General features: G+C 38.9%; 2 protein-coding genes across 2 annotated transcripts in view; one reads left to right on the top strand and one right to left on the bottom strand.

The window, feature by feature from the left end:
* Nucleotides 1-904: 904 nt before the first annotated feature.
* DDX10 (DEAD-box helicase 10) overlaps nucleotides 905-24,745 on the bottom strand; it is a 285,466-nt gene continuing 261,625 nt past the window's right edge. Inside the window, exon 18 of the mRNA XM_030332211.2 lies at nucleotides 905-1,586. Within this exon, the coding sequence (XP_030188071.1) occupies nucleotides 1,409-1,586 (178 nt within the window). The 3' untranslated portion in view covers nucleotides 905-1,408. The remainder of the gene's footprint in view (nucleotides 1,587-24,745) is intronic.
* LOC115525271 (ubiquitin-60S ribosomal protein L40-like) lies at nucleotides 20,286-21,280 on the top strand. Its single transcript, XM_030332391.1, has 3 exons — nucleotides 20,286-20,363; nucleotides 20,875-21,004; nucleotides 21,093-21,280. The coding sequence occupies exons 1-3, from the start codon at nucleotides 20,286-20,288 to the stop codon at nucleotides 21,278-21,280; spliced, it is 396 nt and encodes a 131-aa protein (XP_030188251.1).

Genomic DNA, 24,745 nt, shown 5'->3' with positions numbered 1-24,745 from the left:
CTGGGAAGATAAAGGAAAAACAGTGGATAGAAGAGTCCCATGCAGAGGAATCAACGGAACCAGCCAAGTGAAGGGTGGTCGAGTTTCTCTGTGCTGCCCTTGAGGGACACCGATCACACCAAGCAGAGACATTATGGAGTCAGGCTGAGTTGGAAGTGTCTGTGGGATATGCAGGAGGGATACTTCCTTGGATTCGTGAGTGATCTGCACCCAGTTATTGAAACTTACTTGTGTATGTTTGTGCACGGAGTGAGCAGCAGCCAGGGCAAAGAACAACGAGGGGGTGACAAATCTATGGTAGAACCAGCATGCCAAAGCCAGATTTCTTTCCCCACAAAGAATAACCAAAACCAGGTTCTGTCTTGTTCTGCTCCTTACTCATTACCAGGAGCTGGCTCGGTGGGGGGCTCTGTGGTGCCTGCCGAACGAGGCACTTAAGAGAAGACTAGGGGCGCCTGGGTGGCTCGGTCAGTTAGGTGTCCAACTTCGGCTCAGGTCATGGTCTCACGGTTCACGGGTTCACGCCCCACGTCGAGCTCTGGGCTAACACCTTGGAGTCTGGAGCCTGCTTCAGATTCCGTCTCCCTTTCTCTCTGTCTCTCCCCCATTTGCACTCTGTCTCTCTCTCAAAAATGACATAAAGATTAAACAAAAATTAAAAAAAAGACCTACAGCCTACTGGGTGCTCGCTACAGGGCTGGATGTGGAGCACAGTCTCCAGGTGTAGGAATGCTACAGGTTTCAAAAGCGGCCACGCTATCTGCCAGTACAGGCTAAGCGATTATCTTCAGGAAAGCTAATTTAAGAACATGAGAAATTCACTGTCCGGAACTGGCTAAGCATTGTACTCAGGGATCTTGCCCTGAGAGTGCTCTTATATTACTGGACACAACGAAAACATTAGTATTTTATAGGAAATATGTTTATTATTGATCGTTGCAATTCAAAAATACTCTTTTCTCGGGACTGGTCCATCTTACTCTGTCTCTTTAGAGATATTAAATACATCAAAAATGTGAGCAATTTTGCTTAATAATACACAGAAATTTCTGTATGGTAAGCAAGATAGGAATTTCTAACAATGAAACAAGGTCTCCAGAAGTTGTCGGTAAAACAAAGGAAGCATTTCGAGTGACAAGATGTAGGAATCCACGGGTAAGATCTAACAGAGCACATGCTGGAAAATGGGATCAAGAAACTTTGTAATCCACCCTCACTCTGAGTTTGCTCTGGGATGACACAAACATGTCCCGTGAAAGGGGCTTAGAAACAGAACTGCTTTGGTCCGAGGACAGATCCTTTGGGCATGGGACTCATGTTACCTAAGTGCCCCAAAGCCAACTGTTTTTTGCAACTTCTTGTCCACATAATCATGACCAGAGGTCTCAAGGAGAAGAGCACGGAGCATCTAGCTTTGACTTTTGAGCAGATGTAACACCAGCTCTTCATCCTCTGCTAAAGACAGGCCTGTGTCCAAAGGCTCTAAGGTCTCCCACTTGGCCTTCTTTCTGTTACGACTCGTGGGTCCCACGTCTTCCACTTCGCTGTTGTTCCTTTTCCTCATTCCCTGCTTCTTCTTGGTATCACTGGTGGGAACAAATCCAACGATTTACTTGATAAACAGCTAAATCCATTATGAAATCAAACACTTAAAATAGGACAAAATCACCAATAACAGAGAGTTGGTAAAGTGGTATTATTACTCAAGAGAGAAAGAAACTGTAACAACATCAGGATATCTGTATGTCATAAATACCTTCCTATTAACAGATGGGGGCAGAAGGCCTACCATGCACCAGGCACTGCACAGGCACTGTCTCATCCAATCCTCACAATTCTAGGGAGCTACAGCTATATCATCCACAACCTGGGGACACTGATGGCCTGCACTCTGGCTCCTATCTGTGCTTGTCCTGCCACAGCAAACTGCCTGTATTAAAGTTAGATTACTGTTTTGGTAGCAATCTGTAAGCTAACAGATACCAGGATACCAGATACTAACATCTGCTGTATGAAGTTGTGATACACAGATTAAGAGTAAAAGAGAACCTCAAATGTCAAATTATTTAAGACATCAAATAAACTTTCTCCATTTAATGGGGTGCCTGGGTGGCTCAGTCGGTTGAGCGTCTGACTTCGGCTCAGGTCACGATCTCACAGTCCATGAGTTCAAGCCCCGTGTCAGGCTCTATGCTGACAGCTCAGAGCCTGGAGCCTGCTTCGGATTCTGTGTCTCCCTCTCTCTTTGCCCCTCTCATGCTCTGTCTCTCTCTGTCTCAAAAATAAATAAATAAATAAATAAATAAATAAATAAAAATTAAAGTCTATATCTAAGACCCAAACATAGTCTTAAAAAAACAAACATTATTACAGTATTCCACTCCTACCACTTTTATTCAACATAGTACTGGAAATCCTAGCTGCTGCAATCAGACAAGAAAAAGAAATAAAAGGCATTCAGATTGGTTAAGGAAGAAGTAAAACTGTCACTATTTCCAAATGACATGACATTAAATATAGAAAATCCTAAAGACTCAACCAAAAAAAAAAAAAAAAACTATCAGAAATAAATTCAGTAAAGTTGTAGAACACAAAATCAGTATACAGAAATGTGTTGCATTTCTATACACTAATAATGGAGAAGCAGAAAAAGAAATTACGAAAACAATACCACTTACAAGTGCACCAAAAGAGGCACCTGGGTGGCTCAGTCAGTTGAGCATCTGACTCTTGATCTCGGCTCAGGTCATGATCTCACAGTTTGTGAATTCAAGTCCCCCATTAGGCTCTGCACTGGTGACATGGAACCTGCTTGGGATTCTATGTCTCCTTCTCTCTGCCCCTCCCCCACTTTTGCTCTCTCTCTTTCTCTCTCAAAATAAATAAACTTAAAAAAAAATTTTTTAAACTTGCACCAAAAATAAAATAAAACAAAACAAAACAAAGTAAAATTCCTAGGAATAAATTTAACCAAGGAGGAGACAGATCTATACTCTAAAAACTATAAGACATTGATGAAAGAAATTTGAAGATGGCACAAATAAATGGAAAGATACACTATGCTTACGGACTGGAAGAGTTACTGTTAAAAACTCCTACTATCCAAAGCAATCTACAGACTCAATGCAATCCCTATTAAAATTCTAATGGCGTTTTTCACAGAACTAGAAAAAGTACTCCTAAAATTTGTATAGAACCGCAAAAGACCCCAAATGGCCAAAGCAGTCTTGAGAAAGAAGAACAAAGCTGGAGACATCATAACCCCAAATTTCAAAATAAACTACAAAACTATAGGACTCAAAACAGTATGGTACTGTAGAGAGTCCCCAAATAAACCCAAGCTTATATAGTTAATTAATCCATGACAAAGGAAGTATGGATATACAATGGGTAAAAGACAATCTCTTCGATAAATGGTGCTGGGAAAACTGGACAGCTACAGGTAAAAGAATGAAACTGGACCACTTTCTTATACCATACACAAAAATAATCTCAAAATGGATTAAAGACCTAAATATGCGACCTGAACAATAAAACTTTTTAAAGAAAATACAGGCAGTGATCTTTTGGACATCATCCTTGGGAACGTTTTTCCAAGTATGTCTCTCTTCACACAAGGGAAAAGCAAAAAATAAACCACTGGGGCTACATCAACCTAAAAAGCTTTTGCAGTTGAACGAAACCACCAACAAAACAACAAGGCAACCTGCTGAAAAGAAGATATTTGTAAATGACATATCTGACAAGGGGTTAAAATCCAAAATATACAAAGAAATTATACAATTAAACACCAAAGAAGCCAAACAATCCAATTTAAAAATGGGCACAGGAACCAAATACACATTTTTCTGAAGAAGACATACAGATGGCCAACAGGCACATGAAAAGATGCTCAACATTGCTAATTACCAGGGAAATGCAATTCAAAACTACAATGAGGTATTAGAATGGCTAGTATAAAAAAAATAAGTAATAACAAATGTTGGCAAGATATGGAGATAAAGGGACCCTGGTGCACTGTTGGTGGGAATGTCAATTGGTACAGCCACCATAAAAAACAGTATGGAGGTTCCTCAAAAAATTAAAATAGAAATATCATAGGATTCCACTACTGAGTATTTACCCAAAGAAAATGAAAGCACTAATTCAAAAAGATACATGTACCTCTATGTTCACTGCAGCATTTACAATAACCAAAATATGGAAGCAACCTAAGTGTCCATCGACAGATGAACGGACAAAGATGTGGCATACATACACACACACACACACACACACACACACACACACACACACACAGACAGGAATATTATTCAGCCATAAAAAAAGAACAAAGCTTTTGCCATTTGCAACAACATGGATGGATCTAAAGGATACTATGCTAAATGAAGTCAGAATGAGAAAGACAAAAACCATATGATTTTGCTTATATGTGGAATCTGAAAAACAAAACAAACAAAAAGCAGAAACAGACGCATAAACATAGAGAACTGGTTGTTGCCAGAGGGAGGGCAGGGGGACAGGTGAAATGAGGGAGTAGGAGGTAGAGACTGCCACTAATGGAATGAATAAATCACAGCCGCAACATAGGAAATATAATCAATGTTATTGTAATAGTGTTATATGGTGACAGATGGTGTCTACACTTGTGGTGAGAACTGCATAAGGTACAGAGTTGTGGAATCAGTAGGCTGTACCCCTGAAACTAATGTAAAATTGTGTGTCAACCATACTTCAATTTAAAAAAACCAAACCACCATTGTTACCGCAGGGTTCTGCATACACTTGAGGCACAGACCATAAACATAAAGCTAGTTTCTGAAGGTACAGGAAATCACTTTATACATTAAAAATAAAAGAAAAAGCAAAACAGCAAAACATTCTCAAAGTATTGTGAGATACCATCATCATGTTCAAAGATGACCCAATTACTGGATGCAGGATTAAAGCAAAACTAAAAGCCCATCTAATAGCCTTCATAGTAGCAACCCTTCGTCAAAGGCTTGCTAACGGTCTGGCACTGTGCTACATGCTTTATACAGACTACATCATTTATCTTCAGGAAAATCCTTGGTTGGGGAGCATTAGCTTCATTCTACGATTAAATGACTGTACACAGATTATAAACATAGGATTCGAACCCAAGGACTCTAAATTTAGCTCCAAAGCCAGGTTACTGAAAGCAATAAGCTGACTAGCTTCAGTTAGTATTTGAAAGACAAGAAAGAAAAGAATTAGCTGCGGAAAGAACACTGATTTGGCACTAACACAGTCAAACCTTAGCCAATCAACTAACATTTCTAAGCATTAGTCTCAATCTGTAAAGGTGAAGATTATATAATTTACTTAGCAGAATTGCTATAAGAATTACTTAAAATTATATAAAGTCAAGAACATAGTAATACTCAATACATGTTAATTTCCTTTCTGCTTATAAACTATTTCCTTTCAAATAAATTCTTACACTGATGTTATATAATAGAAAAGCAGAAAAAAAGTCCACAGAAATATCATATTCCAAGCATATGATGTATTCCAAAAAAGAACAAAGTGCTCAAATTTCAATGGAGAATATTACTTCTTAAGAAGCATGCCTGGCTATGAGTGAATTTGCCTAATCAGCATATCTACTTATGCCCAGCTTGAAGCAAAGCTGTAAATAATTTCCCATTTCACCTCCCAGAAATGCTCAATGCTCTGACTCAGCAGCCATTCTCTCCCACCATCGGAGGAAAGACAAATGAGACAGCACTATGAGATTACTTCAAGCCTCAAACAACTGCATTTTCAAAGGGTACTTGAAGAGATAAACGTGAAAAGAATTCCCCATAATGGGAAATTCAGTTAGCAAAGATAGTTAATTCTTAGTGGAAAGGGCCTTAAAAAATATATATATATTGAGTCTTAATCTGATTGTGTATTGCCCATCCTGTTTAAGCTCCACTGGGCTAGAGTACCAGGATTTATTTGGTACAAGGTAATACTGATTTCTGCCCTGCCTGTATTTCAAGAGCACCTCAGAGCAGCTCATCAGAAACAGCCTAATTAGTAGGCTTTACTAATGCATCCTTTGTTAATGTGCTCTTGAACATTATATTCCCTGCAGGAAATAGCTGGTTCAGATAATAAAAGGAAGATGGGAAATTTATGTAACACAAATATTTTCATAATTAGCAGCTTTGCTGCTTTGTGGACCAGTTCAAATTCCAGAAAGGTATTTTATCCTACTTGCCATAGCAAATAAGTAGCAATTTGTATAACAAATTAATTATTAAACAACAATATGGATATTCAATAGGTAAGTCACCCAAAAGGGGGGAAATGTAATGAGTCTAGAAAATAATACAGTAAGCAAGGAAGCAAAATATGGTCACAATGTGGTCTCTTCAGAAAAGGCCCCTTCCAAATGGTGCAGTACTAGAGGGTGAGGTCAGCAACATGGTTGAAGAAGACATCCCCGGTTCGTGTCCCCTCCCAACAACATGTGGCATCCTTCCACGGACAGAAGTGTTTTTGTGGGAGCTGTGGGATCCAGCACTAGACACCAAGAGACCTGAGAGGAGTCTCACCCAACCCTGCTTTGGGTAATAGGTACACAGACTACATCCCAAGTTGTGAACTGGCTCCAGCCCCTCTCGGCAGCGGGAGAACACCATCTTAAACAAACACCCATGGACAGGAACACTTGTGGAAATCCAGGTTTCCAGGGGGGAAATTCCCGCACGCTGGGGAGGGGAGGAGGAATAGTATGATTTCACTCCTATCACCCCTCCCCCTAGATGGCACAACTGAGGGCTGAGAGATCTTGTCCACAATTCTTCCCATGGTGCAAAGAGAGCAGGTGAGCGAGTGCCCAGCTTTCCCCACTGTGCGGAATGCTGCCCCAAAAGGCCCATGTCTCCCTCACTCTATCCAGAATACTAAATCATGAGCTGCATGACTGGGGGCAGGAGGCAGGAAAAAGCTGGGAGAGTGGCAGACAGGACTCTCAGAATAAGGAACGTGAATCTTCCTGTGTCATGGATTCCATCAAGAACCCTGCCCATGAACCAGTGGAGATGCCCTGCACACAGATCCCTCCAAGTGGCCCATGGGCACTCCCTAGCACTCGTGTGCCTTACCTATACCCCCCTACACTTGTGTCCGGCTCCCGGTGCAGGCTCCTGATGACGGTGGTGGGAGTAAGCTCTGGTAGGTATCTGCTGAGCATCACCCAAATCTGCAGGTCAGGGAAAGACCACCTCAGCATTAGTGCCATTCTTGGAAAAGCAAAAGGGAGGCTGGAAGCATTTGGCCTGATGTGTTGCAGGATCAAGAGAAGACATACAAGTTAAAAAATTCTGCACATGAGGGAGCCAAGAAGTGTGGAGCAGGTGAGAAAACCTCAAAATCCTTGTCTGACCCAGGGATGACAGAAGACATTTCTCTCTTGAAGGCAGTTAGTAAAGACTAAGGGAGGTGACTGCTACCACAAATGTGAAGACAGCAAGGAACTGACTGATCTAGGAAACATGACACCACCGAAAGGTCACAGAATTTTCCAGTAGCTGATCCCAAAGACATGAAGATCTACAATTTACTGGATAAAGAAATAAAATAGCTATTTTAAGGAAGTTCAACAAGGTACCAAAAAAAAAAAAAAAAAAAAAAAAGAAAGAAAGAAAAAAAGAAAAGTCAACTAAACCAGGAAAACAATGTATGAACAAAATGGGAAGTTTAACAAAAAGATATAAGTCATTTACCAAAAAGCCCCAGAAACCCTGCAGCTGAAGAATACAATGAATAAAATAAAACTTTAGAAGGGAGGATCAAAGTTAGAAGGAATCAAGCAGAAGAAAGAATCTGCAAGTTAGAAGACAGAAACTTTGAAATTAGAGAAGAACAAAGGAAAAGAATGAAAGAGAGTGAAAAAAGCCTACATTACCTATGACATACATTCAAAAAACAAAAAAAACAAAAAAACCCCACGACACTCTGTAAATCACTGGAATCCTGGAAGGAGACAAGAGGAAGAAAGGAGCAGATAGCCTATTTAAAGAAATCATAGCTGAGAACTTCCCACATCTGGGGGAGAGACGTGGATATCCAAGTTGATGAAGGTTATAGGTCCCCAAACAAATTCAATTCAAAGAAATCTCCTTCAAGACACATAATAAAACTGTCAAAAATCAAAGACAAAGACAGAATTTTAAACACAGCAAGAGAAAAGAAACTTGCAACTGACAAGGGAATTCCAATAAGGCTATCAGCAGATTACTCAGCAGAAACTTTACAGGTTTAGAGAGAATAGGAGGATATGAAAAGAAAAAACCTCCAACCAAGAATACTGTATCCAACAAAGCTGTCTTTCAGAAATGAAGGAGAGATAACGACTATCCTGGACAAACAAAAGCTGAAAGAATCCAAGTTGAAATGAAAGAATCCAAGTTGACATGAAAGGATTCATAGTACAAGAAAACATAGGAAACTATCCAATAAACTGGAAAATTCAAGTATATAGTTAAATTAAAAATATGCTAGGGCTGTAATATGGTGGTGTGTTCACCACATAACTCCAGGTTACGGAAGGTTAAAGGTTAACAGGCAAGAGTATTAAAAACAACAATAAGCTACAGGGGGTGCCTGGGTGGTTGTTGGCTAAGCGTCCAACTTCAGCTCAGGTCATCATCTCACGGTTTGTGAGCTTGAGCCCTGCATCGGCTCTCTGCTGACAGCTCAGAGCCTGGAGCCTGCTTGGGATTCTGTGTCTCCCTCTCTCTCTGCCCCTCTCCCACTCACACTGTGTCTGTCTCTCTCTCAAAAATAAACATAAAAAAATAACAATAGCTATAATATTGGTTAATGAACACACAATATAAAAATAGGTAAATTGTGACACCAAAACCCTAAGAACAGAGTAAAAGGATAGAATTTTTGTACGCAATTGAAATAAGCCATTATTAGCATAAAACAGACTATTATATCTATAAGACGTTTTATGTAAGCTTCATGGTAACCACAAAGTAAAAACTTAAAGTAGATCCACAAAAGATAAAGAGACAGGAATCAGAGCACATCTCTATAGGAAATCAATTCAAAAAGGAAGACAGCAAGAGAGGAAGAAAAAAAATCAAGGGAATGACAAAACAGAAAAGAGATAACATTAGTAAGTCCTTACCTTTCAATAATTATCCTAAATTAAAATGAATTAAATTCTCCAATCAAAAGGCATAGAGTGGCTGGATGCATAAGACCCAACTATATACTGTCTACAAGAAACTCATTTCACTTTTAAGGACATAAAGTCTCAACATGAAAGGCTGAAAAAGATATTCCATGCAAGTAGAAACCAAAAGAGAGCAGGGATGGCTATACTTCTATGAGACAAAATATGCCATAAGCCAAAAACAATTTCATAAGATGATGAAAAAGATCATAACATGATGATAAGAGAATATAACAATCATAAATATATATACACCCAACATCGGAGCAATACAATATATTTAGCAAATACTAACAAATCTGAAGGCAGAAATAAACAGTAATACAACAAGAAAAGAGAACTTCAGTAATCCACTTTCAACAATGGCTAGATTATCCAGACATTTCAATAAGGAAATGTGGAAAATGAACTATACTTCAGACAAATGGACCTGACATATATAGAGAAAACATTCCATATAGAAGCAACAGAATACATGTTCTTCTCAAGCACATATGTAACAATCTGCAGGACAGATCATGTGACAGGTCACAAAACAACTCTCAGCAAATTTTAAGAAGACTAAAATCTTATCAAGTATCTTTAACACCACAATGGTATGAAACTACAAATCAGTTATAAGAGGAAAACTGAAAAATTCACAAACATGTAAAATTAAACAACATGACCCGCAACAACCACTGGGTGAAGGAAGAAATTTTAAAAAACATTTTTTTAAATCTCTAAAAATGGAAACACAAGATACCAAAACTTGTGAGATGTAGCAAAAGCATCTTCCCAAAGTGGGAAGTTTACAGTGTTAAAAGCTGACCTTAAGAAACGAGAAAGATCTCAAACAACCTAACTTTTCACCTCCAGCGAACTAAAAAATGAACAAATGAAGTCCAAAGTTAGCAGAAGTAATGAAATACAAAGATCAGGAAAAAAATAAATAAGAGACCAGAAAAACAAAATAAAAAAAAGATTAAAAAAAACAGTAATTTTTTTAAAAGATAAGCAAAACTGACCAACATATGGCTAGTCTAACTCAAGAAAAAAGAAAGATTAAAAATCAGAAACTAGAAAGGAGACTTAACAACCAATACCACAAAAATATAAAAGGTCATGAGACCCCTGCAGATTAATTATACGCCAACCATTTGGATAACCTAGAAGAAATGAATGAACTCCTAGAAACATCAACCTAACAACACTGAGTCATGAAAAAATAGCAAGTTTGAATAGACCAGTAGGGAATAAGGAGACTGAATCGGTAATCAAAATTCTGCCAACAAAGTAAAGTCCAGAACCAGAAGGTTTCCCTAGTGAATTTTACCAAACATTTAAAAAGGAATTAACGCCAATCCTTCTCAAACTCTTCTAAAACACTAAAGAGAATATTCCAAACATGTTTCACAAGGACTGCACTAACGTAATGCGAACGCCAGATAAAAATAGTAACAAGAAAAGAAAACTGCAGGTCAATATTCCTGATGAATGCAGATGCAAAAATTATTAGCAAGATATTAGCAAACTTAATTCAACAGCATAGTAAAAGGATCCCACACGATGATTCAGTTGGGATTCATCCCTGGGATGCAAGTATGGTTCAACATACCCAAATCAATAAATGTGATATACCAAATTAATAAAATGAAAAATAAAAATCATATAATCATCTCAATAGATGCAGGAAAAGTATTTGACAAAATTGAGCAACCTTTTCTTGACAAAAACTCAACAGATTGGGTAGAGAACGAATATGCCTCAACATAATAAAAACCATATATGACAAGTCACAGGTAACATTATACTCAGTAAAGGTTGAAAACTTTTTCTCTAAGATCAGGAACAATTCAAGGATGCCCATTCTCATGGTTTCTATTCAACATAGTACTAGAAGTCCTAATGAAAGCATCACACAAGGGGAAAAAAAGGCATTCAAATCAGAAAGGAATTAAGATGGTAATTGTTTGTAGATATGATCTTATATATAGAAAATCTTAAAGACTTCACGAAAGACTGTTAGAACTAATAAATAAATTAGGTAAAGTCGCAAGATACAAAAATCAACATACAAAATTCAGTAACATTCCTTTACATTAAAAGCAAGTTATCTGAAAAAGAAATTTAAAAAAATTACCCCCTACAAACATAACAACATCAAAATCATACTTGGGAATAACTTTAATCAAGGAAGTGAATTATCAATACACTCTAAACTGTAAGATTTTGATGAAAGAAATGTGAAAAAGACAAATAAATGGAAAGATATCCCATATTCATGGATCAGAAAAATTAATACATTAAAATGCCCATACTACCGCAAACTATCTATAGATTCAATGAAATCTCTATAAAAATTCCAATGGCATTTTTCACAGAAATAGAAAAAATAATCCTAAATTCATAAACTCACTAAAGATTCCAACAAGCCAAGGCAATTCTAAGAAAGAACAAATCCAGAGGTATCACAATCCTGATTTCAAACTATACTACAAAGCTAAAGTAATCAAACCAGTAGTATGGTACTGACACAGAAACAGTCACACAGACCAACACAACAGAGAACAAATAAACCCTTGCACATATGGTCAATTCATACTTGACAAGGGAGCAGAAAATACTCAATGGAGAAAGGATGGTCTCTTTCATAAAAGGTGGCATGAAAACTGGATAACCACAAAATGAATTAAAGACTTAAAAAGAGGACTCCAAACCATAAAACTCCAAGAAGAAAACACAGGGCTAAATCGCTGTGACACTGGTCTAGGCGACAGTTTTCTGGATATGATGCCAGAAACACAGTAAACAAAAGCAAAAGTCAGTAAGACTACATTACAGTAGAAAGCTTCTGCGCAGCAAAGCAAAAATGAAAAGGCAACCTATAAAATGGAGAAAATATTACAGGCCATATTTATGATAAAAGTTTAATATCCAAAATATATAAGGAAGTCCTATAACTCAATAGCAAAAAAAAAAAAAATCCCTTCAAATAGTCTGATTAAAAAACAGGCAGAGGAACTGAATAGACACATACACATGACCAACGAGTACAAGAACAGGTGCTCAATTATCACTAATTAAGAGGGAAATGCAAATCAAAGCCACAATGAGATACGACCTCATACCTGGTAAAATGGCTACCATCAAAAAGACAAGAGATAGCAAGGTGTTGGTGAGAGCGTGGAAAGGGAATCTTTGTGCACTGTTGGTGGGAATGCAATCAGTACAGCCTCTATGGAAACCAGCATGGAGGTTCCTAAAAACAGAACTACCAAATGATCCACAAATCCCTGTTCTGGGTATATTACCCAAAGGAAATGAAAACAGGATCTTCAAGAGTTCTCTACATCCTCGTGTTCATTTCAACATTATTCACAACTGGCAGGAAATGGACACAACCTAAGTGTCATGGATAGATGATATAGCATATTATATATACACAATGGGATATTATTCAACCATGAGAAAAAAGGATATCCTGCCATCTGCAATAAAATGGATGGATCTTGAGGGCATCACGTTAAGTGAAATAAAAGTAAGACAGAGAAAGATGAAATCTGTATGATACCACTTCTATGCGGAATCTAAAAAAAGGTGAACACAGAAACCAGACACTAGAATGGTAGTTACCAGAGGCCGAGGGGTAGGGGAAATGGGGAGATGCTGGTCAAAGGTACAAAGTTCCAGTTTTAAGGTAAGTTCTGGGGATCTAATGTACAACATGGTGATTATAGTTAGCAATATTTTATCAGATACTTGAAAGTTGCTAAGATAGTAAATGGTTAATGTTATCATCTCTCTCTCTCTCTCTCTCTCTCTCTCACACACACACACACACACACACACACACAAACATACCTATGTAATGCTATAGAGGGTTTGCTAATACTAGGGTGAAAATCATTTCACAACATATATAAGTATATCAGATAACATGCTGTATACCTTACACTTACATAAGGTTCTATGTCAACTATATCTCAATAAAGCCGGGGGAAATTGCGTGGCACTAGAAACCTCTATTTTATTTACATCCTGATAAATCAAGTGGAAGGGTTCTGACCTTGTATAGTTAATGTTCCCCGGGGAGTTATTGAATCTAATTAAGACCTCGCATGTCCTTAGGATTGGTCGACAGCCTAATACTGCATGTAACAGTGAGTTAGTTCTAGTTTCTTGGTTCTTTAACTATTATCTGCAATTGCTGGATGGGGCTCTTGTGCCTCCCAATCAAGAGTTCTGTTAGCTGACCTGTGGTAGCACATCATTGATACAGTTTACCAATCACATGGTGGGACATTATGAAAATAGGTCTGCTGGAAGGAAGAACCACGATACAGGTGAGAGACAGCAGTAACACCTGTGAATCTTCTTCTCGGAGTAAGTTTACTCCACTGGACTGAAGGAGGTAAGGAAGCTCACAGTATGAACTGACAACTAGGAGGTGGCCTACAAAACAGGGCCAAGAGTCTGGGCCTGAGCTCTGCATTTTATTTTTATTTCAGTATTTCTAAGGGACGTAAAGTGTCAAACTATCTCCACATACTTCAAATCTATGAACTCAGTGTCAAAAAGGGCCATCTTACTGCTCAACATTGTTAACAGTACAATATATTGGCTGATATAACACAGCTTAAAAAGCAAAAGTATGGCTCAGGGCACTAAAAGCCCCACTATAGTTCTAAACACAAAACCACCAAAGCAAAATAATTCAGAACTATTTATCTTTCAATAATCCAATTAATAGAGAGGCTTAATTAGTAATGTCTGATGTGTCATTTAAAGAACTAATCATACAACAAACGCAAAGAAAAATATCATGTTGTAATATGTAATCTGAACCAACAATAACAGGGAAATGTTACTTCAATGGCTTTGAAATTTAAGTGAAAATGATTACATGGAAGCACATCACAATACCCAATGTAAACATGCGAACCAATTTATTCACTGATAATAAGAAAAAAGTATTTAACACTGAAATGTGAACTCAACTTTAACATGTTAATAAATATATTACTGAGTTTTAAATGGAATATAACTTTCTTATTTTCTAAGTTTTCTAAACCCAAAACTCAATTCTCCCAGAAAGTGAACAGATTTTACAGTAGGTTTGATTTCCTGGTTTCCACATTTTAATTTTTTCAGGTACTTGTAGCTGCCTAGTCACCCAGAATGAGTATAGCCTGTATTAAGTACATTCATGAGAAACAAAAGAGGGAGGAACACCTGGAGTTAACCTGATGAGGTCAACCTTCCTCCTGGCCCCTCTTCCTGGACTCTTCAAATGTGGCCCTTGTTTAGATCAGAGAGCCCTCTTGTATGTCCCGCCTGTGCCCTTCTTGTCAATGGGGTACCTCCCTCCTGTTCATCCCTCCCTTGCTTCAAGAACCATCTTCAACTTCTAGGGGCTCCCGGATGGCTCAGTCGATTGAGTGCCGACTTTGATTCAGGTCATGATCTCACAGTTTGGGGGTTCGAACTGCACGTTGGGCTCTGTACTGACAGCTCAGAGCCTGGAGCCTGCTTCGGAGTCTGTGTCTCCCTCTCTCTCTGTCCCGCCCCTGCTTGTGCTCTCTCTCTCTCAAAAATAAAACAAACATAAAAAACAAAACAAAACAAAAAAACCATCTTCAATTTCTCATCTTCCATGAAAGGTACCCAAACTCCCTTATTAAAAATGATCTCTTTCCTCTGAATGCCTACAACTCGAATTGTTGATTAGTAATTTTGCATTACTACTTTCTGACACTAAAATGATTTTTTTTTCACCTGTATGCATAACTCCTAATTAGAATGGAAAAACTCCTGGGTGGGAATACAGATTACTACTAAGCTTTCTGGAGGGCAATCTGGTGGCACCTTTCAAAAGTCTTTCAAGTATGCCTACCCAGCAATTTCTCTTCTGAGAATTTATCCCAAAGAAATAATTAAGGATGTGTATAAAGATTTAGTTACAGAACACTGAAGGCAAAACTATATGTAATCTCAGAAAGTTGAAAACCCAAACATCCAATCATAAGGGACTCATTTGTGAAATAAGTTATAAAATTAAAAATGAAAACACTATGCAGCAATTAAAAACAGTGTTGCAGGAATTTCTTTATTGACACTGAAAACAGTTACAAAACCAATACAGAACAAGAGTCCATCTTTAACAAAGGCTTGTATACATGTTTGCAGAGAAAAAGAGCTGGAAGATTTTTTTAGATTATTTTTTTTTTTGCTGGTATATGTATCTTCTCATTTTTCTGTAACAAGCTTGTATTACTCTATGCAATAAAAAAGAAAGTTATATTTGAAGGGAAAAGTAGTTCTGGGCAAAGAATAATTACAATTATTCTCTGTAATTCCACAAAGCTCAGAAGAATGAGGATAGGTGTGCCACAAACGCTTCAACGTGGGCCCCTGGAGCCACCGAGGTATGCGGAAAGGGGAGATTTCTCTTGTCAGGACAGATGGGGGACGAGTCACTTTCAGCATTTCAAAACACCCACAACTACATGCCAGAGACCAAGTTCTAGCTCCAATTTTAATAACTGAGCTTTGCAAACACTTGACTGAACTGGAAATTGTCTTTGTCAAAAAAACAAATGTGAAACATTAACTTTTTATTAACATTCTTAAAAGACAAAAATCTTTCACAACATAGGAGCCATTAACATTGAAAGCAAATTTCTCTGTGATGATGAAAATGTTGCAAGCCACTGTTCTAGACTCAACAACTGTGGTCCATGGAGCATGGACCATAGAGAGAAATTTCTGAGTTTGGTTAGTTCTACTTTTTAGTTTTACCTGTTAGGCTTGTAAGAAAGCCATTCAATAATGATTTCCATGCTCACTATTACCCAAGGAGAAAATAAAAAGTTAAAAAATAGTCTTCTTATATTTGCTAATGACATATTGGATAAAGGGTTAGTATCCAAAGTCTATGAAGAACTTACTAAAGTCCACACCCCCACCCCCAAAATAATCCAGTGTAGAAATGGGCAGAAGACACGAATAGACACTTTTCCAAACAAGACACCCAGATGGCTAACAGACACATGGAAAGATGTTCAACATCTCTCATCATCAGGGAAATACAAATCAAAACCATGAGATACCACCTCACACCTGTCAGAGTGGCTAAAATTAACAGTTCAGGAAACAACAGATGTTAGCGAGGATGTGGAGAAAGGGGAACCCTCTTGCACTATTGGTGGGAATGCGAACTGGTGCAGCCACTCTGGAAAACAGTGTGGAGGTTCCTCGAAAAAATAAAAACAGAACTACCCTACGACCCAGCAACTGCACTACTAGCTATTTATCCAAAGGATACAAAAATGCTGATTTGAAGGGGCACACGCATGCTAGGTTTAGAGCAGCACTATTGACAGTAGTCAAAGTATGGAAAGCGCCCAAATGTCCATCAACTGATGAATGGATAAAGATGTGGTGTATACACACACGCACGCACACACACAATATGGAATATTCATGAAAATGAAACCTTGCCATTTGCAACAACGTGGATGGAACTAGAGTGTATTATGCTAAGCGAAATAAGTCAGAGAAAGACAAACATATGATTTCACTCATGTGGAGTTTGAAAAACAACAGATGAAAATAGGAGAAGGGAAGGAAAAATGAGATAAAAACAGAGAGGGAGGCAAACCCATAGAAGGTAGAACACAAAGAATGAATCCTAATGTAAACTATAAACTTTGGATGACAATGATGTGTCAGCACAAGTTCGTGGATGGTCACAAACACTAATAAGAGGTAAGAGAAAAGGCTGCGGGGGGAGGGGGGACATATGGAAACTACTTTTCATTACATTTTTACTGTAAAAAGTAAAATTGCTACAAAAAATAAAGCCTATTCATAAAAAGATTTGCAGAGTGCAAAAGAGTTGCTACACCATCAACGTAACTTCAAGTATTAGTTTTCTCCTCTCATAACAGCACGCTGCTGTAATGCATAACCTGAAGTGACTGGCCAGTGTTCAGTCGGAATACTCGGACCATCTCACATCCACTCTCCTGTTCTCATAGACGTCATGCTGCCATATACCTTTCCAGGGAGCTGCGACGCTCTGGGCTACAACAGCAGCTGTTTCTTATCTTCACCACTCGCCTGAAACCAACTAGCATCTCGGTCACGACACACACGTGGTTGGAAGACACGGGATGAGAAGGAGCCCAGGAATCTCCTCTGGCAGGAGTACGTGTAAGGGTAGAGCCACGACTGGGCTATTAGAGAAAATATTTAAATTCTGTTAACTGTCCCAGCAATTAAGGGTTAGAATGTCGGAATGATTACTCCTTCTTTACTTAAAGGTTTTCAATAATTTTTCAGGTTTCCCCTCACAGAGGTTTTTCCCAACCATCTCATACAAAGTCAGTGCTTCCAGATCCTCTGTCCTTATCCTCACTCATGGCTTTCAGGGTCCTAAGCAACCACTCTTTTCGTCTTTTTGTTTACTTCTTTAAGTCTGGCACCCCGCCCCCAACCTCCCACAGAGGCGAAGCTCTGGGAAGACTGGGATCCAGTCTCTCCTCTTTACAGCTCTACACCAGGCACAGAGGCAGGGCACTTCCCACACTCCCAAACGGCAATACGGACTCTCTATCCATATGATCAACAGAATACATGACACTGACATTTTCGCCACCGTATCATTTATTACGTCAGTCAAGTCTATGGGATATTTTTGCAGACTGGTTTTTTTTACATTAAATATAATTTATTGTCAAATTGGTTTCTATACAACACCCAGTGCTCATCCCTACAGGTGCCTTCCTCAATGCCCATCATCCACTTTCTCCTCTCCCTCACCCCCCATCAACCCTCAGTTTGTTTTCAGTTTTTAAGAGTCTCTTATGGTTTGCCGCCCTCCCTCTCTGGAAAGCCAAGAGTCAGCACCTGAGTGTCCACTTTGTGTCCCTTTTGTATAAAGCTCTCCTTCTGCATTCATATCAATTAATGTAACCTGGACTCTGCCCTAAAGTATGTTAAGCTAATAATAAATAAGCTTGGGACCATCAAAAAAATCTCAGAAATCTTTGTACCTCTCCCTAAGTATAGGCACTCTGGCATTCAAACATATTGTCCCGGAGACTTTCCCCCTTATCATAAATTTTAATTCACAGGGCCATGGCAACAGTCCTAATGAAGATTAATTACTGCAGTACATTCCAAAAAATCTGTCCAGCTTCCTTGCGATAGTGAAGTCTTCCGCATATAGAAATGGAACTAAAATGCATCATGACCTTAATGTTTCTTTCCTAGCTGCTCAGCACTAAAAACAGATTTGTAGGAAAAGAAAATTGTCCAAGAAAAGACTGATTGGCTCGGCATTCAGCATTCACTGAACAAACACAAGTAAAAGAGCAAAGGATGTCCTCTTAGATCAAAATTCTAATAACAAGAAAAGGCTGGGGGTGGTGAAAAGGAAAGAGAAGGCAGAGACTGCAATCACACTAACAATCCATTTGCATGTTTCCTTCTGAAAAATGCACACATGTCATTTGGGATTGGCAAAAAGTTCTGGCCCCTCATCTCTATTTTTCTGGTTCATAAATCCCCTGAGAATTCAACGAAAATAAATGGCCCCCTTTTCCAAATAAGTGCACAAGAGTGTCTACGTGGCATGCATCCACACCATAATTTTGCATATAATTTCAAGACGTTCAAGAATCCTCTAAAGCTCATCCATAGAGTCCAGATTAAGAATCCCTGTTCTGCAGTAATTTAGAAGACATAACGTACATAATTATTTCTCTTCTCTCAGATTAAAAAAAAAAATTAAACACCCATATCAGTTGGGTTTATATTATGTATTCCTCTCACTGCCAATGTGTATGTAGAACATTTTGTGCTTCCCAGAAGCACAGTCAGCTTTTCTCCTCAAACTACTTTTCACTCCTTAGTTTTCAATATTGAAGATCAACCCCTACCCAAACATGTCCCCAGTGTTCCAGGTATTTGGAAAAGATTTACAGTTTAGTGTTACTCTTCACTAGTCTTTCAAATGATTTCAAGAGAGAGAAAATCCAATCTTCAACAAAGCCGTCCATTGAAGAACTACTTACAGGAGCGAAGGGTTCGATATGGTGGCAAAGGAAGATTCCACACTCACCTCTTCCCATTGTCACAACGAATTTTCAAGTACATATAAAATAATATCCTCTAAAAAAGACCTGATAACCAGATGAACAGAGAGCCTCCACAACAAAGGATAAAAGAGTAGCAACAAAACAAGTAGAGAAAGAGACACAACAATATAAAACAAAACAGTAACTAAGCCCAGGTGTGGTGATACATGATCAGGAAGAATCTCAAAGATACAAAATTTCTCCCAAAGAAGTGAGGGGTCGGGTTGCCACATCAGGCACCTAACCCCTAGATCCTGCAAAGGAGAGGTGAGCCCCCACAATGCCATTAAAAACCAATGGGCATTACATGTAGGAAATCTGCAGGGAACAGAGAACCTGCTCATAAAGGGCTTGATGACGGACTCCCTCACTCCGGGACCCGGTTCAAAGTCACCCGTTTGAAAAGTGCCTGGGCCATATGTGACGACCACCAACTTAGTCATCTTGAAGAGTCTGCCACAGAGGCAGGAACTTGGTTCGGACCCTCCAGGGACACAGACATGGGTAGGAGTCACTTTTGAAGTCTTATTCTAACTTGTTGGTGGGCACCATTTAGAAACTCTTCTTCCAGCCTGTTGGCACTGGAGGGTGCCCACTGCTGAGTGCCCTCCCCACCTCCAATCCACAGCCAGGTCAGGTCTTACCTGCCCACCCCAGCGCCACAGCAGCACAAGGCAGCTGGGCGGGGCAACATCCCCACATACTCCTGTGCCACAGTTGTGGCCGCCCACTGCAGGCAGGCACATGCAACTCATACGGGGAAACATCCCCCACCCCAGGTTCCTGGTGCAAGTGGCCAGGAGGGATATTGTTTCTGAGCCCCATGGGACATCTTCTATACAAGGGCACTCCTTCCCGGCTGGGAGAGGTAGGTAATTTACCTACCTTCTAATACAAAGAAACACACACAGAGTCAGGGAAATGAGGAGACAGAGGAATAGAGGAATATGCTCCAAATGAAAAAACAAGAAAAAGCCTCAGCAAAAGACCTTGATAAAACAGAGATAACTGATCCACCTGATAAGAAGTTCAAAGTAATGTTCACAAAGATGCTCACTGAACTCAGGAGAAGAATGGATGAATGCAGTGAGAACATCAAAGGAGACAGAAAATATAACAAAGTATCAGGCAGAAGTTACAGAGCTGAAGAATAATACCTAAACTGAAATGCACGCTAGAGGGGTTCAACAGCAGACTGGATAAAGCAGAAGGACACATCAGCAAGCTGAAATAGCAAACAATGGAATTCACCTAAATAGTGTAGCAAAAAGAAATGTTTATAAGAGAAGATATCTTAATGGACCTTTGTGACAATATCAAGTGGAATAACATTTGCATTATAGGGGATCCAGGAGGAGAAAAGAGAGAAAGGGCCAGAAAACTATCTGAAAAAATAATGGCTGAAAACCTCCCTCATCTGAGGAAGGGAACAAAAATTCAGATCAAGGAAGCTGAGAGAGTTCCATAAGAGATGAATCCAAAGAGATCCACATCAAGACACATTATAGTTAAAATGGTAAAAGTAAGAGACTCTCTTCAACGAAGTGGCCAAGTGGCTCAGTGTTAGTGGCCTTGTGGACAGAGATGCAGACCTTGATAGGCAAGACCAGTGCCCTTGAGAATGAGCCCAGTGACACCACTGAGAATGTCAAGGCCCAAATCGAAGACAAGGAGGGTATCCTGCCTGACCAACAGCATCTGACTTTTGATTAGCAAATAGCTGGAGAATAACCACATTTGCTCAGACTACAATATCCAGAAAGAATCTACTCTGAGCTTGGTGCTTCATCTGAGGGGTGGCATCATTAATCCTTCCCTTTTCCAGCTAACCCAGAAAAGCAACTGCAACAAGATGATCTGTTTTCAATGCTACGCTTACCTGCAGCCTTGTGCTGTGAATTGTCGCAAGAAGTGTGGACACACCAACAAACTGCACCCCAAAAGAAGGTAAAACAAGGCCTCTCCACTGGCTCTTCCTTTGCCCACAGGGTAGTCTCCCGCCTGAGGCCCAAGGCCCTGGAGCCTTAATAAAGTTGCCCTTTCACCCTTTCATTGACTGGGGGTAGGGGTGGGAGAGTGCTAAAGATAGAGAAAATCTCAAAAGCATCAAGAATAAACACTTGTAGGGGCGCCTGGGTGGCGCAGTCGGTTAAGCGTCCGACTTCAGCCAGGTCACGATCTCGCGGCCCGTGAGTTCGAGCCCCGCGTCAGGCTCTGGGCTGATGGCTCAGAGCCTGGAGCCTGTTTCCGATTCTGTGTCTCCCTCTCTCTCTGCCCCTCGCCCGTTCATGCTCTGTCTCTCTCTGTCCCAAAAATAAATAAACGTTGGAAAAAAAAAAAATTAAAAAAAAAAAAAGAATAAACACTTGTTAAGTACAAGGGAAACCCCATAAGGCTTTCAGCAGAAATTCTGCTGGGGTAAGGAAGTGGCATGACATATTCAAAGTGCTTGTGAAAGGAAAAAAATTTCCAACTAAGAAATTCTCTACTCAACACAGCATTCAGAATTAAAGGGGAGATTAAGAGTTTTCTAGATAAACAAAAACTAAAAGTTCACCACCACTAAAATGGACCTACAAGATACGTTAAAGGAATTTCTAGGCTGAAAAGAAAGGACACTAATTAATAATAAGAAAATATATGAAAGTAAAAATTTCACAGGAAAAGGCGAATATATAGAAAAGACAGTGGATAGGAGTGCCTGGTGGCTCAGTCGGTTGAGCATCCGACTTCAGCTCAGGTCATGATTTGACACTCTGTGAGTTCGAGCCCCGCGTCGGACTCTGTGCTGACAGCTCAGAGCCTGGAGCCCGCTTCAGATTCAGTGTCTCCCCCTCTCTCTGCCCCTCCCGTGCTCATGCTCTGTCTCTCTCTGTCTCAAAAATAAATAGAAACATTAAAAAAAAATTAAAAAAGAAAAGAAGAAAGACAAGACCGGGGATCAATCATTTATAAAGCAAGTAGGAAGGTTAAAAGATAATAGTGGTAAAACTAACAAAAACTACAATAATTAGTTAAGGACGCATAAAATAAAAAGATGTAAAATGTGATATCAAAATATAAAATGCAGGGGTGCCTGGGTGGTTCAGTTGGTTGAGCGACCAACTCTAGATTTTGGCTCAGGTCATGGTCTCACGGTTCGTGAGTTCAAGCCCCACACTGGGCTCTGTGCTGGCAGTGTGGAGCCTGCTTGGGATTCTCTCTCAGCCCCTCCCCAGTTTGCTCTCTCTCTCTCTCAAAGTAAATAAATAAAATTTAAAAAATTATATATATTATATAATATACACACACACAATGCACACGGGGGGATTAAAAACATATACTTTTTGGGGTACCTGAGTGACTCAGTTGGTTAAGTGTCCGACTCTAGGTCATGATCTTGCAGATCAAGCCCCACGTCAGGCTCTGCACTGGGAATGGAGCCTGCTTAAGATTCTCTTTCACTCTTCCTCTACCCCTCCCCTGCTTGTGCTCGCTCTTTCTCTCTCTCCAAATATAAACTTTTTTTGAATGTGTTCAAATTTAGGTTTCCATCAACTCAAAAATCAACCATTCTATACAAAGGGTATTATATGTGAACTTCATGGAAGCAAAAATTTATAGTAAATACACACAAAAAAATGAGAAAAAAATCTAAACACTACAGAAAGCCTTCAAACCACAAGAAAAGAGAGAAAAATAAAGGAATAGAGGAACTAGAGAACAGTCAGAAAACAAAGAGAAAGGAATCCAAACCTAACACTAAAAAAATTCATCAACAACAAGGGAAGAGAGTAAGAAAAGAATGAACAAAGAAGAATTACAAAAATAACCTGAAAACCATAAACAAAATGGCAGTAAGTATATATCTATCAATAATTAATTACTTTAAATGTAAAAAGACTAGATATTCCAATCAAAAGACAGAGTGGCTGAATGGATTAAAAACAAAACCAAAAACAAGACTCATCTACATGCTACCTAAAAACTAACTAAGGAAGTAACGACCACACAGACTGAAAGTGAAGGGATGGAGAAAGATATTCCAGGCAAATGGAAACGAAAGCTGGTGTAGTTAAACTCCTATCAGAAAAACAGACTTAGGGGCACCTGGGTGGCTCAGTTGGTTAAGCGTCCAACTTCGGCTCAGGTCATAATCTCACAGTTTGTGAGTTCAAACCCCACGTTGGACTCTGTGCTGACAGCTCAGAGCCTGGAGCCTATTTCAGATTCTGTGTCTCCCTCTCTCTTTGCCTCTCCCCTGCTCATGCTCTGTCTCTCTCTCAAAAATAAATAAACATTAAAAAATTTAAAAAAAAAAGAAAAAAGAGAAACAAATTTAAAACAAATACTGTAATAAAAGACAAAGACCCACATAATGATAAAGGGGTCAATCTATCAAGAATATATAACATTTATAAATATATATGCATCCAACATATGAGCACCAATATATTATAAAACAAGTATTAACAGACCTAATGGAAGAAAACGATAGCAATATAATAATAGGAACAGAGGACTATGACACCTCACTTCTATCAATGGTTAGATCATCCAGACAGGAAATCAATACAGAAACACTAAGCTTAAATGATACATTAAACTAGATGAGCTTAGTAAATATCTATAGAACATTCCATCCAAAAGCAACAGAATACACAATCTTCTCAAGTACATATGGAACAGTCTTTAGGAGCGCTCAGATGTTAGACCACAAACAAGTCTCAATAAATTCAAAAATTTAAATCATCAAGCATCTTTTCCAATCACAATGGTATAAAGAAGAAAATGAGCAAAACCATAAAAACATAGAGAGGTTAAACAACATGCTAGTAAACAACCAATGAGTCACTGAAAAAAAAAATCAGAGGAGAAATAAAAAATTACCCAAAGACAAATGTAAACAGAAATATGATATACCAAAATCTATGGGATACAGCAAAAGTAGTACTGACAGGGAAGTTCACAGCTATACAGGTCTACCTCAAGAAATGGAAAAAATCTCAAATAAACAATCTAACGTGACACCTAAAGCAACTAGAAAAACAAATAAAGTTTATAGTTGGTAGAAAGAAGGAAATAATAAAGATAAGAGCAGAAATAAATGAAATAGAGACTAAAACAACAGAAAAGATCAATGGAACTAAGAGCTGGTTCTTTGAAAAGATCAACAAATTGATAAACCTTTAGCCAGCCTCATCAAGAAAAAAAGAGAGGGGCTCAAAAAATAAAATCAGAAATGAAAGAGTAGTTAACAACTGACACCAAAGAAATACAAAGGACCCCAAGAAACTAATTATATGCCAACAAAGTAGACAATCTAGAAGTAATGGATAAATTCCTAGAAACACACAATCTTCAAGGAATGAATCACAAAGATACAGAAAATCTGAATTGACCAATTTCTAGTAAGGAAACTGAATCATTAAGCAAA

This window comes from Lynx canadensis, chromosome D1 (genome assembly GCF_007474595.2).
Source record: "Lynx canadensis isolate LIC74 chromosome D1, mLynCan4.pri.v2, whole genome shotgun sequence".
NCBI lineage: Eukaryota > Metazoa > Chordata > Mammalia > Carnivora > Felidae > Lynx > Lynx canadensis.
This window is presented reverse-complemented; position numbering and strand designations above follow the sequence as displayed.